Source organism: Natator depressus, chromosome 3, assembly GCF_965152275.1.
Source record: "Natator depressus isolate rNatDep1 chromosome 3, rNatDep2.hap1, whole genome shotgun sequence".
Lineage (NCBI taxonomy): Eukaryota > Metazoa > Chordata > Testudines > Cheloniidae > Natator > Natator depressus.
In genome coordinates, this window is record NC_134236.1 from 152,163,851 (window position 1) to 152,178,572 (window position 14,722).

General features: G+C 39.7%; 1 protein-coding gene across 1 annotated transcript in view; it reads left to right on the top strand.

Moving 5' to 3' along the window:
* The window catches only part of DNAH8 (dynein axonemal heavy chain 8), a 577,557-nt gene that overhangs the window by 503,575 nt on the left and 59,260 nt on the right, over positions 1–14,722 (top strand). Inside the window, exons 73-76 of the mRNA XM_074949111.1 lie at positions 2,848–3,003; positions 6,146–6,301; positions 10,425–10,607; positions 11,098–11,203. Of these exons, the coding sequence (XP_074805212.1) occupies positions 2,848–3,003; positions 6,146–6,301; positions 10,425–10,607; positions 11,098–11,203 (601 nt within the window). The remainder of the gene's footprint in view (positions 1–2,847; positions 3,004–6,145; positions 6,302–10,424; positions 10,608–11,097; positions 11,204–14,722) is intronic.

Below are 14,722 nucleotides of genomic sequence, written 5' to 3' on the forward strand. Positions count from 1 at the left end.
CTAACAAGTTGGGTATGGGTGCTGTGATGGGATGTTTCCTCCACCCATGCCTTGAAAGTGTGTCTGGGTCATGGGGCAGCTGCCTTTTATGGGGAGTTAGGGCCTAGTCTGCATGTGACTGCCTTATGAAGGCCCTGCATGTGACTGCCTTACCTGGGAGTAATTGACTGCCCCAGGTGTCTGATTAGTAAACTAGCATCTAGGCTGGACCTAATAAAGGTTACCCAAGCTCAATTAGAGGGAACCCCAAAGGTGAGATCGGAAGATCCTGTGGAGAGGAGCTCCTAGGAGAGGCCTGAGCAGGAAGTCTAGAGGATGAGCTCTTTGGGGAACCTATCACAATGGAGAGCCTGAAAGAGGTGGTCCTAGGAAGGAGAGCTTCCTAGATGGGGGCTGGAGTCAGTGGCCATCCAAGAGGGCCTTGTCTGAGCCAGTGGTCTTCCAGACACTGGCCAGAAACCCAGCCTGCTAAGGATCACCTGCTGTTCCTGGAGAAGTGGATGGACATCCCCTGAATCCAGAGAAGGATCTTATTCCAGAAGAGGCAAGAAACCTAACACCAGGGGCAAAGACTGGAATGGAGAAAACCCCTGGGAAGGAGCCTGCGTAGAAACAAACACTTGACTCATTTGGGGGACAGATGAATTAATAATGACCCAGTCACCCAGGTGAAATGTTGGGGTGAAAGTTTTGTTTATGGGCTGCATTGACTTTTCTGTTAATAAATGAGATGCTCCACAAGAATGTGCTCTTTAGAGTCTAACATTCCGTTTGGACTTGTTGGTACCGTGGGTGAAAGAAAAATCAAGTAAGGGCTGATCTGCAACATATGCCTGCCTGCAAATGGGCATGCCAGGGCAGCCTGGAATGATGACAGCCTGAGAGACCAATTAGCCTGCCTTCTCACATTTGGAAGGTGGTCCAGGACTAATTAGAAATAAAGCCCAGCTGGGGGAGAGCAGAGCTTGTTTCCATCAAGAGCTGGGTGAGCCCAGTTGGGAGGAGGAAATCCAGAAAAGAGAGGGTGGGCAGTTCCTTCTTTCTCTGAGAAGCAGCCTGAAAGAAGGTTGAGAAGGAGAAAGGGGAGAACACCAGGGAGGCCTCCAGCTCACAGCTAGCGAAGCCTAACTGGGGTCTCCTGAACCCATGAGTAAGGAGAAGAGTGAGCCAGCCCCTGGATTTTGGGCAGGGTTAAAGCACAGAAGGACAGTCTACCTCAGCAGACTCATGCCTGATGAGATGGTGCTCGCTTGGCTGAAGGCTTGTTTTTTGTACATTTTTTAGTACTTTGGGAAAGGACGTTGAGGCCCTAAAAGAGGCAGGACTCTATAAAGTGTTCTAACCAGAGGGCTACAACACTTCTGTGGCTGGAATAGGCTTAAGGACAGTGAGGGAAAACTGAAGCAAAAGTTGTTGCAATGCCACAGCTAACTAGCAGTGGTTATGTTGGAGTATCAACTTTGCCACAGTCCCATATCATCCTGATGTGAATGTTTCACAGTATCATTCTACTTACAGTATTGTTTTATTGGTAACTTTTGGTCATGACCACATTGTCTGGGTGTGGATTTCTGATCCCAAACCTATATTTAGTACTGGTGATAACATGTCTGTGACCAAATAGTACAAAAAAAAAGTATATTGTGCTGAAATGTCAAGTAATGAAAGTCAACACCCTGTCATTTTTTATTTACAGTGGAACCTCAGAGTTACAAACACCTTGGGAATGGAGGTTGTTCATAACTCTGAAATGTTCGTAACTATGAACAAAACGTTATGGTCATTCTTTCAAAAGTTTGCAACTAAACATTGACTTAATACTGCTTTTAAACTTTACTATGCAAATAAAATTTCTGCTTTCCCAGGGCCAGATTTCCAGTTAGGCACAGTAGGCACATGCCTACGGTGCTGGCGTTCTAGGGGCGCCTAAAAGTAAAAAGTGGGTTAAAAGTTTCATTTTTTAAGAAAACATCAAGGTCAGCTGTAGGCAGCAGGAACACTGAAGATGCTGTGCCTAGGGGCTTGTAAGGTGTAAATCCAGCCCTGTGTTTTCCCTTTATTTTTTATTAGTTTACATTTAACACCGTAGTTTACTGTAATTGGTTTTTTGTTTGTTTGTTTTGTCTCTGCTGCTGCTTCATTGTGTATTTCTGGTTCCAAATGAGGTGTGCAGTTGACTGGTCAGTTCGTAACTTTGGTGTTCATAACTCTGAGGTTCTATTGTACTAGAATTTTCATTACAGGTGCAACATAATTTCATAAGAAAGAGGTTGCATAGTTGTAGTCAGTTTGTGCAAGACAAATTTGTATATGTTTTTCTAATTATAAATTATTTTCACTTAATTCGGTTTGTAATCTTGTTGCAGAAAAATACAGTTTAAAAATTAACTAAAAAGGTGTTTGGGGAGAAAAACTGTGTAAGAGCCCAGTCCTTAGGGTGGAGGAGAAATTATTGCTTATAGTAGTGTGATTGTCTCTGCCCATGTTGGTAATCCATTACTGTTGGGCTTCAAAGTGACCCATGTCCATTACTCTTGGCCACAGATAAAGCAATATCACGTGAGGTCCTTAAAGGATGGATGCAAAGGATTCCCTGTGAAAATGTCCTCATGTCCACTGTGCCTTGAAAACCCAATTTTTTTACATTTAAAGAGCATAATAAAATGTGAAAAATCGTAGCTAAAGTGCAAAGTTTCCCAACAAGCTGATGCTGGTTTGCACATTGAAATGTATATTTTTGTCAGCACTATACGATATCTCTAGGCTAACCCATTATCCCCATATTTGTACATTTGGCCAAAAGTTTCAGAATTAATTACGTTATGTTGATGATTTTCCTTTACCCAGATTAGTGAATGGAATCTGCAAGGGCTGCCAGGAGATGAACTCTCAATTCAGAATGGTATAATTGTTACTAAGGCAACCAGATACCCACTTTTGATAGACCCACAAACTCAAGGAAAAACCTGGATTAAACAGAAAGAAAAGGGTAACGAATTACAAGTAAGTAATAAAGTTTTAAATAAATATAATTGTATCATTCTCCCTCTACCCTTGTCATCTTAGACTGTAAGCTCTTTGGGGCAGGATGTGTATCTCCACATATGTTCGTATGTACATAACATAGAACAGTCAATTTCTGATGGGGCTTCTGAGAACTACAATATAGAATATTGAATAAATACTAAAACAGTCAATGCAGGATAAAATAACTAAGCTTCTAAATATACAGACTGAATATCTCCCTGTTTACTAGGAAAAGATTAGTTGCCCACAAAAATATCTATTCTGGCAGATTCCCACCCTTTATTTCACAAAGCCCCAGTGGGTGCTCCCTGTGCTCAAAGTTCTGGTACATGCTGCTCCTGCTGATGTGTCCAGGCTGCTTACAGTAAGTATTTAGTTAAGCTGGTTCATTTTAAAACAGGAGTTGGAAATAATTGCAGAAGAATCCGGAAATTAAAGAGAAAGTAAAAAGAGCAAATCACAGAAGTCTTAGCTGTCTGGGTAGGAGGGAGGGAGAGTAGTAGTCTATAAGGATGCATATCTTTACAGAACAATGATGGGTAAGCTTCCTTCTTTCAAATATACCTATCTGGGCATATTTTTGGTCTCTTTATTCTTTTCAGAATATCTCTGAAAGGAAAACAAAGACACTGGAACAAGCAGAGAGCAATCAAAAGAGAAAGAAGTGCATGATTTTTAGTTTGTTGATTTTATTTAAATAGTACTATGCTAGACATTATGCAGACAAATATAGACAGAGTAATGGGGGAAAAAACTAATAACAGAAAAGGGGAGAGAGAAAGGGATACACAGATTAATTTACAGGATTACTGGGAAAGCACACTACCAACACCATGTTGATTCCTTTTTTTTAAATAAATAACCTTTTGGGTTTTTTTAATAAGGAGTTAGATGAAGAACTGCAAAAAGGGTAGGTTTTTGAAGATGGATTTGAAGGAGAGGAAGGTTGCATGGTATACAAGATCAGAGAGGTAATTCTATGTTGAGGGGGCAGCATGGTGAAAGGGGTAACAAAGGAGTGTGAGAGAAGCAGTATTGGCAGAGGATAGAGTCTGAACAGAAGCAAGGTAGGCAGCCTTTGAAGAGATATGGGCAGAGGTAGAATTGTGCAGAGCCTTGAAAGTGTAGACAAAATGTTTAAAACTGATGCAGAAAGATTTGGAGCCAGAGAAGGAACTCATAATTAGAGCTGATGTGGTTGGAGTAAGTTGAGGTCAAGGTGATGACGACCAGGCACGCAGGCCAAGGGCCTAGGTAGCCCAAAGTTATTAAAATGTAAGTCCTCAAGCTAAGATGTCAGTTTATCAAAAAACATGAAAAGCAATGTTGATCACAATGACATCAAAGCTTAATATGAAAGAATAGCTAAGCAAAGTAAGCTGAAGTAGCTTGGGTAGGGAAGCCTGTGTTTTTAAAAGGCTTAAGCTAGTGTTGCCAACTCTTACAGTTTATTGAGTCTCCTTATTGTTGCTACACTTGGGGGCTAACGCAGAGAACCTAGTAAGGGGCACAGAATAGTGACGTTGTAGCAGAGATGAAAACAAACAAATGGTTGGGTGAAACATGGTAACAACTTAATTCTTTAATTATCTGCATCAGACTTATATTGGTGACCTAGTAGTGAAAAGAAAAGGAGTACTTGTGGCACCTTAGAGACTAACCAATTTATTTGAGCTAAGCTTTCGTGAGCTACAGCTCACTTCATCGGATGCATGCTGTGGAAAGTACAGAAGATCTTTTTATACACACAAACCATGAAAAAATGGGTGTTTACCACTACAAAAGGTTTTCTCTCCCCCCACCCCACTCTCCTGCTGGTAATAGCTTATCTAAAGTGATCACTCTCCTTACAATGTGTATGATAATCAAGGTGGGCCATTTCCAGCACAAATCCAGGGTTTAACAAGAACGTCGGGGGGCCGAAGGGGGTAGGAAAAAACAAGGGGAAATAGGTTACCTTGCATAATGACTTAGCCATTCCCAGTCTCTATTCAAGCCTAAGTTAATAGTATCCAATTTGCAAATGAATTCCAATTCAATAGTCTCTCGGAGTCTGGTTTTGAAGTTTTTCTGTTGTAATATCGCAACTTTCATGTCTGTAATCGCGTGACCAGAGAGATTGAAGTGTTCTCCGACTGGTTTATGAATGTTATAATTCTTGACATCTGATTTGTGTCCATTTATTCTTTTACGTAGAGACTGTCCAGTTTGACCAATGTACATGGCAGAGGGGCATTGCTGGCACATGATGGCATATATCACAGTGGTGGATGTGCAGGTGAACGAGCCTCTGATAGTGTGGCTGATGTTATTAGGCCCTGTGATGGTGTCCCCTGAATAGCTATGTTGCGATATTACAACAGAAAAACTTCAAAACCAGACTCCAGCGAGAGACTGTTGAATTGGAATTCATTTGCAAATTGGATACTATTAACTTAGGCTTGAATAGAGACTGGGAGTGGCTAAGTCATTATGCAAGGTAACCTATTTCCCCTTGTTTTTTCCTACCCCCCCCTCAGACGTTCTTGTTAAACCCTGGATTTGTGCTGGAAATGGCCCACCTTGATTATCATACACATTGTAAGGAGAGTGATCACTTTAGATAAGCTATTACCAGCAGGAGAGTGGGGTGGGGGGAGAGAAAACCTTTTGTAGTGGTAAACACCCATTTTTTCATGGCTTGTGTGTATAAAAAGATCTTCTGTACTTTCCACAGTATGCATCTGATGAAGTGAACTGTAGCTCACGAAAGCTTATGCTCAAATAAATTAGTTAGTCTCTAAGGTGCCACAAGTACTCCTCTTTTCTTTTTTGCGAATACAGACTAACACTGCTGTTACTCTGAAACCTAGTAGTGAAAAGCTCCATATCCCATTACAACCAATCTCTTGAATCATCTTCATTAATTCAAAGTTGTATTAATACATTTCACTGTATACATGACAAAATATTTCTTACCACAAGAAGACTGATTGCTACACTAAGCCAAATGAACATGTTACTGTCTTTTAAATGCAAAAGCAAGCAAAGCAATTTTGCTAGTAAATCCTGTGGTTTTCGAAAAGAACTTTGAACACATAATTCTGTATTTATAATAATGAACTGTTTCCTTTCAAAGGTGACAACTTTGAACCACAAGTATTTCCGCACGCACTTAGAGGACAGCCTTTCATTGGGAAGATCACTTGTGATTGAGGATATAAGTGAAGAGTTGGATCCAGCACTGGATAATATATTAGAAAAGAATTTCATTAAATCAGGAACCTCTTTCAAGGTTAGTTACCTAACAGAAGAATTATAATAGTGTTTATTTTGTGTTGAATAATATAGTTCTTTATTTAGCTTTCTAAAGCTGTACTAAATGGAACATATTTTATTTTCTATGGGGTAATAAAATTCATTAAAAACAGCAAGCTTAAATAAGAAAATGTCATGTTTGAGATGACATGTTGATTTTAGTAGCAAAGTAACATGATGATGTGTGAGGAATCTGAGTTTAATTAGAGGTCACTCCTGAGGCTTCCAAGTCAGCAGTGAGTTGCATTAATCCTATTGAATGGTGGGTGTGCTTTCTATTGATTTTTAAATGATGCCCAGCTAGCCTCCACTAAGAATAGAATTAACAGGTGTCAGGGTTCCTCCCCACTCTGAACTCTGGGACCCACATGAAAGACCCCCTAAACTTATATTCTACCAGCTTAGGTTAAAACTTCCCCAAGGCACAAATTCCTTTCCTTGTCCTTGGATGGTATTGCTGCCACCACCAAATAATTTACACAAAAATTCAGGGAAGGGTCACTTGGAATCCCTATCCCTCCCAAAATATCCCCGCAAGCCTCTTCACGCCCTTTCCTGGGGAGACTTGAGAATAATATACCAACCAATTGCCTTAGCAACGGGGGCACAGACCAGACCCTTTGTCTTCAGGACACTGAAACCAATCAGGTTCTTAAAAGAAGAACTTTATTTATAAGGAAAAAAATAAAAGGATCACACCTGCAAAATCAGGATGGAAGGTAACTTTACAGAGTAAATAAAAAGATTTAAAACTCAGAGGATTCCCCTCTGGCTCAGCTTCACAGTTACAAAAACAGGAATAAAACTACCTCTGTAGCATAGGAAAATTCACAGCTAAAACAAAAGATAACCTAACGCATTTCCTTGCCCTACTTACAATTTCTGTAATTTTAGATGGAATATTCCAGGTATATTTTCAGGAAATGTTGTACCTGCCTGGCTTCTTCCTGTCCAGAGAGGGAACAAACAAAGAGAACAACAAACAAATCCTTCCCCCCCAGATTTGAAAGTATCTTGTTTCCTCATTGGTCCTTCAGTACAGCTGCCAAGGAGGGATTTTATGCTACTCTTTCCTCTATATTTATGACCACAGGCTTCAGAAGAAATGACATCTAACTATCTTCATCAGTGGGCTGATCATAACGATGCATGACCTTTAACTTTTTGGAGTGTGCTTTACTAGTATTAAGAAATATCTGTCCTCCTCTTGTGTCTTTTTATTCTTGTGCTCAAATGACTCGTGCAGTTCTTTTCCCCTTAATTTAGTTATATAACAGCACACAGAGACAATTTTGATTTCCTAAAGGAAATGAGGGAAGTGTCCATCTACTTTGTTTTAGCATACATTATGGCTACCATTTTTCCTCTGCAGTTCTCCCCACCACTGCGACTTTCTCTAGACCAAAAAAATCACCTTTATAAACTATAAAAGGAGAAAAAACGGAAGAATCCCCAACTAAAATAATTGTATTCTGTTTAATCTTAAATGACCAAAACAATAATTTGTCTTTGGGATATTTTTATCTTTATTAATTTTCATTGTAAGTATGTATAATTACGTTGGAAGCTAAAGACTACTTGGCAGAGGCTGTAGTCCAAATTATTGGTGGTAATGAGAATTGTCTCCTATAAAACTGTTTAAACATTCTTTGCTGCTATTTTGATTGAGTTGCCAGAGCAGGGTAGGCAATAGTGGTGAGGTGGAGATACCTCCTCACTAACCCACTCTCCCCAGGGTTAGTGTTTGAAGTAGCCCAGGTAAGCCTATGTGTGCATGACAAGGGAGCTCATACCCACTGCTTAAACTTTCTTGCACTAGTACACACACATGCAGTTTTTAGGGAATTTTGGAAATGATTTGTGGGTTTAAAACAACTGTGTGGATATGTAACTGATGTATGCAGTACTTTATAAAAGTGATTGAATAAGATATTTATTTTTGCAGAGGTACTTTAAATTCATCTTGTTGTGATAAGGATAAGACAAAACTATTTATTCTACCTCGCTTAATTCATTAATTTCTTCCTATGCTCTGTTTGTGAAAGAAAAATGATTTCTGTAAAGATCAGCATTTTCTTAGCAAATGAGTCTTGAGCTGTGATTAGTTATGTTTGCGTTCAAGATTATAATGATAATGCCCTTGGAGTCACTGAAGCCCCATACTGGAAGTAGTCCCTGCATGTATCTTGAGATTAATACTACTTTTATAATATATCATAACTGCTAATCACTTTTTGTTTCTTGAGCTTTACTTATGGAGCTTGATTTTTTTTTCATAACTTGACCTGTGAAACAAATATACTAACTACAAGCCATCAGGAACAGTGTCCCCGATAATGTCACGGCAGACCTGGTGGCTGAACTTTGTGACTTTGTCCTCACCCACAACTATGTCACATTTGGAGACCATATATACCTTCAAATCAGCAGCACTGCTATGGGTACCCACATGGCCCCACACTATGCCAACATTTTTATGGCTGACTTAGAACAACGCTTCCTCAGCTCTCGTCCCCTAATGCCCATACTCTACTTGCGCTACATTGATGACATCTTCATCATCTGGACCCATGGGAAAGAAGCCCTTGAGGAATTCCACCAGGATTTCAACAGTTTCTACCCCACCATCAACCTCAGCCTGGACCAGTCCACACAAGAGATCCACTTTCTGGACATTACAGTGCAAATAAACCATGGTCACATAAACACCATCCTACACCAGAAACCTACTGACCTCTATACATGCCACCAGCTTTCATCCAGAACACATCACATGATCCGTTGTCTACAGCCAAGCTCTAAGATACAACTGCATTTGCTCCAATCCCTCAGACAGAGACAAACACCTACAGAATCTCTATCAAGCGTTCTTAAAACTACAGTACCCACCTGGTGAAGTGAAGAAACAGATTGACAGAGCCAGAAGAGTACCCAGAAGTCACCTACTACAGGACAGGCCCAACAATGAAAATAACAGAACGCCACTAGCCATCACCTTCAGCCCCCAACTAAAACCTCTCTAGCGCATCATCAAGGATCTATGACCTATCCTGAAGGACGATCCCTCACTCTCACAGACCTTGGGTGACAGACCAGTCCTCACTTACAGACAGCCACCCAACCTGAAGCAAATACTCACCAGCAACTACCACACAACAAAAACACTAACCCAGGAACCTATCCCTACAACAAACCCCGCTGCCAACTCTGTCCACATACCTATTCAAGGGACACCATCATAGGACCTAACCACATCAGCCACACTATTAGAGGCTCGTTCACCTGCACATCTACCAATGTGATATATGCCATCATGTGCCAGCAATGCCCCTCTGCCATGTACATTGGCCAAACCTGACAGTCTCTATGCAAAAGAATAAATGGACACAAATCAGTCATCAAGAATTATAACATTCAAAAACCAGTGGGAGAACACTTCAACCTCCCTGGACACTCAACAACAGACTTAAAAGTGGCAATTCTTCAAAAAAAAAAACCCCTTCAAAAACAGACTCCAGTGAGAAACTGCAGAACTGGAATTAATTTGCAAACTGGACACCATCAAATTAGGCCTGAATAAAGACTGGGAGTGCAAGGGTCACTACAAAAACTAAAAACTAATTTCCCCAGGCTAATTTTCCCCTACTGTTACTCACACCTTCTTGTCAGCTGTTTGAAATGGGCCATCCTGATTAGCACTCCAAAAGTGATTTTCCTCCTGTTGATAATAGCCCACTTTAATTGAATTGTCTCATTAGAACTGACCCCCCACTTGGTGAGGCAACTCCCATCTTTTCACGTACTGTGTATATATATCTTCCTACTGTATGTTCCACTCCATGCATCTGATGAAGTGGGTTTTACCCCACGAAAGCTTATGCCTAAATACATTTGTTAGTCTCTAAGGTGCCACAAGTAGTCCTTGTTGTTTTTGCTGATATAGACTAACATGGCTACTACTCTAAAATATACTAATTGCAATCTTTGTTATTTCAATTATGTAAATGTTTCCATGGTTTGTACACAGTCAGTCAATTAGCTTTACTGGTTAAAACCAAATTCATCTGCTGTCACTTGACACTTGTTAACTTTTTCTTCAGGTGAAAGTTGGTGATAAGGAGGTAGAGGTGATGACTACATTTAAACTGTATATTACTACAAAACTACCCAATCCTGCTTTCACACCTGAGATCAATGCTAAAACATCAGTTATTGATTTCACTGTTACAATGAAGGGACTTGAGAATCAATTACTGAAAAGAGTAATTCTTACTGAGAAACAGGTAAGCTAGCAAGATGAACAAAGAACTGCAATACTAATTGTGCAATAGTGGTACTTGTTTATCTAACTTTAATATATGGGATGAAAAATGCAAGTAGAGAAGGGCAAACTGTCAATCTTTTTTAATGTTTTAGTAAGTTTCAGAAAGGAAACTTCTAAACAGAAATACACAGTTGTGAGTTTTCTCTTAAGAGTGAGAACTTGTGGAAAAGAGGCCTGTCAATGTGCTAGTATCAGCATTAGAAATTGTATACTGCAATTTGGCATTTATTAAGATAATTGAAGCTGGATAAACACAGGAAAAACATGCTACTCAAACAAAGAAATAAAAAACGTTATAGAAATAACATTTATTTAAATGGGGAAAATATAAAATAACTGAAATAAAATATAAGCTCTAGTATGCTGCAGTATGGACAAGTGCTTTTTAAATATGATGCAGTGGTATAGTCAATAAACAATTGTATCATTTTCTTGATTTCTGATACTAGGAGTTGGAGGGAGAGCGAATTAAACTCATGGAAGATGTAACTTTTAATAAGCGGAAGATGAAAGAATTGGAAGACAATCTTCTCTATAAACTAAGCGCAACTAAAGGTTATATATTAATGAATAAAAACAGGGATTTTTGTGGGGAAAATAAAACTAATCAGTGTCAATATGGAAGGGCCTTTATGTGAACCATAAACAAAGCAAGAAGGAGTATATTAAACCACACTTACCTTTTATCAGAAGCTCATCTAAGGAAAGTGGAAGAAGGTGACTAGTCTAGCATTTGAGATGAACCCTCTAGACATGCTTGTCTATATATGTATGGGCATGAAATGGTATAGTTCCACTGGGGAAAAGCCAGATCTGGTGAAGTCACACAGGGGATCTTTACCATTTGCACAGAGTAAAGTTTCATAGAGGTATGGTTTGGTGAAAGGGAATATGAGGGAGGTCAGAGAAGGAGAAATCCAAAGATCTGCCATTGAAGCTGGTGTTGATGCTGTGGAATAGTTTCGGTGTTGAATCCTGCCCCAGAGGCCCTGGAACATCTGTATCTCCACTCCATGGAGATCCTCCTCACCCAAATAAATTAATGAGGCTGTGGAAACTCTTTTGGCTCTGTGTACCATACATGGGGACTAGTTTCCCTTTTTGTCCTATTGTGGGACCTGTTCTCTTTAAGTCTGAAGGAGTGTTACAGCTAAATGAGGATCACCATATCAGAACCCTGACTCCTTATCTGTTGTGCTTCAGTATTGTATGTAGATGAAGAATACAATTAAGTCTCAGTGGTGACTTGGTAGGAACATCAGGAGTGTGTGTGGTGCTTATTATAGGTGTCTCTTTTGAGGGGAGATAGCTCTTCCATAAAGGAAAAAACTGTTTAGCTAGTATGTCACTGCCTCTATTGAAGGAAGAAGTCACTTTATATTGCTCTCATAATCTAAAGGCATCTTAAATGGGGTATAATCACTTACATGCCTTTTAAGGTCCCTTTACATTGCTGGAGAAGTGGGGGTTTAACACCTACAGTGCAGTTATAGCAGGAAGAGAGACAAAACTACTTCAGCCAGGTACTCAGCTCCTGAAACTGGTGTAGCTCTGGAGTTAGTGCAACTAGGCACATTTATACCAGTCCATTGTGCAATAAAAACACAGGATTATGGAGCAGCTTTTTAAAATTTCTTTAAAATACCTGTCCTGATTGGATATAAAAGCCAAAATCATTTTTTAGACTCGCTATGCACATGTATCTTAGTGGATTGACTCTCCTGGGAGTTGCCAGCAGCATGTCCCACTCTCCTGAATCTGAAAAAGAGAACAAAGAGAAAAGGACATTGAGCCCTTGTCTATAGGGGAAAGGATTTTTTAAGTATATCTTCAGATTATTATTTTTTGCATAAACTGCCTTGCATCCAAACACAAATGATATTTTGCATTATCTTGTGTCTTATCCCACTATAATTAATCTTCATGGAAGCAACTTGATTCTAGTTCTAAATGAGACATAGTGCTGAAAACTTCATATAGGTACATCACCATTTCCTAACAGCTGTGCCACTGCAGGTAGTCCTTCTACTGCCCTTCCACATTGCTTTGAGGACCTGGGGAATTACAGACCAGTCAGCCTAACTTCAATACTTGGAAAGATACTGGAACAGATTATTGAACAATCAGTTTGTAAGCATCAAGAGGATAGAGTGGTAACTTATGTCCAAAATGGGTTTGCCAAGAACAAATCAGGCCAAGCCAACATAACTTGCTTTGATAGAGTTACTGCCTAATGAATAGAAGGAGAGCAGTGGACATAATATATTTTGATTTTTGGTAAGGCTTTTGACACAATCTCACATTACATTGTCATAAACAAAATAGGAAAATATGGTCTAAATGAAATTACTGTAAGATGGGTGCACAACTTCTTGAAGAACCTACTCTGAGAATAGTTATCAGTGATTCACTATCAAACTGGGAAGACATATGTAGGGTCTGTCCCTACAATACTTTCATTGGTGGCTTGGATAACAGTGGAGACTATACTTATAAAATTGGCAGATGACATCAAGGTGGGTGGGTTGCAAGATCTTTAGAAGACAGGATTAGAATTCAAAAGGACCTTGATAAATTGGAGAATTGGTCTGAAATCAATCAGATGAAATTCAGTAAAGACTAGTACAAAGTACTACACCTAGGAAGAAAAAAATCAAATGCATAAATACATATAACTGGAATAACTGGTGGGGCAGTAGTAATACTGAACAGGAGTTGTGAGTTATATTGAATCACAAATTAAATATGAGCCAACAATGTGATGCAGTTGTGGAAAAGGCTGATATCATTCTAGAATGTATTAACAGGAATGTTTGTAAGATGTGGGAGATAATTGTTCTACTGTACTCAGTACTGGTAAAACCTCAGCAGGAATACTGTGTCTTAGCCTGGGCATCACACTTTAAGAAAGATGTGGACAAATTGGAGAGAGAGAGAGTGCAAAGGAGAGCAACAAAATGATAAAGGGCTTAGAAAAGCTGACTTATGAGGAAAGGTTTAAATAAACTAGGCATGTTTAGTTTTGAGAAAAGAAAACTGAGGAGGGACCTGATAACAATCTTCAGATATGTTAAGGGCTGTTATAGAGGACAGTGATCAATTGTGCTCCATGTCCAATGAAGGTAGGACAAGAAGTAGTTGGTTTAGTCTGCAGTAATGGAGATTTAGATTAGATACTCAGAAAAATATTGTAGCTATAAAGATAGGTAAGTACTGAATAGGTTACCAAAGGAGATTGTGGAGTCCTCTCATTGGACGTTTTTAAGAACAGGTTGATCCTGCCTCAGCACAGGAGCTCTTGAAGTCCATTCCACCCTTACATTTCTATGCTTCTGTGATTGCTTCTCATTTTGATTGGTCTATTAGGTTACCTGTGCACTCTCTACTGCTTGGGGTCCACTTGACTGGATGTCCCCACTCTTTAAATACCAGCACTCACCTAAGTGCATCTCTTTGCAAATCCAGCTTGTGACAAGTTCACAGACCCCAAAGCCCATTATAGCCATCATGCTTGTGTGTGCTTATATTAGGAGATCCTGCTGTGACCTCTAGAGACAGATAAGGACCAAGTTCAGTCTTTCCAACAGTCATTGGAATACAAAGAGCTACAGGTGTTTAGCAGAGCAAATATACGCGGAATATTCCCAGGACGCATGCTCGTGCTGCATCAAAGACAAGGAGCTAGGGCAGAATTACAAAATCATACCTCTGTAATGCTCCTAGTACACTTATATACTGTGAAATGCTTCTGCAGAATATTGAATCAAATTCAAGGTCTTGGGTCTTATCTTCAAGGTGCTGCATGGCCTGAGCCCAGGATATATAAAAGATTGCCTTAAGCTCTGGGATGAACATTCTGGTTGACACTTCATTTCTCTGACACAATGGAACTTTCTACAATAAGGTTAAACCTTGTCTGTTCAGGAGATGAGAACTTTCTCAGGAGCCACTTCTTTTTCCCTGCCTTCTCTAGTATACATAGATAGTTTTGTGTGTGTGTGTGTGTGCATGCCACATTGCTCACTGCACCAGTGGAAGGCATTCAGCTACTACAATGATAAGTGCAATATAAGA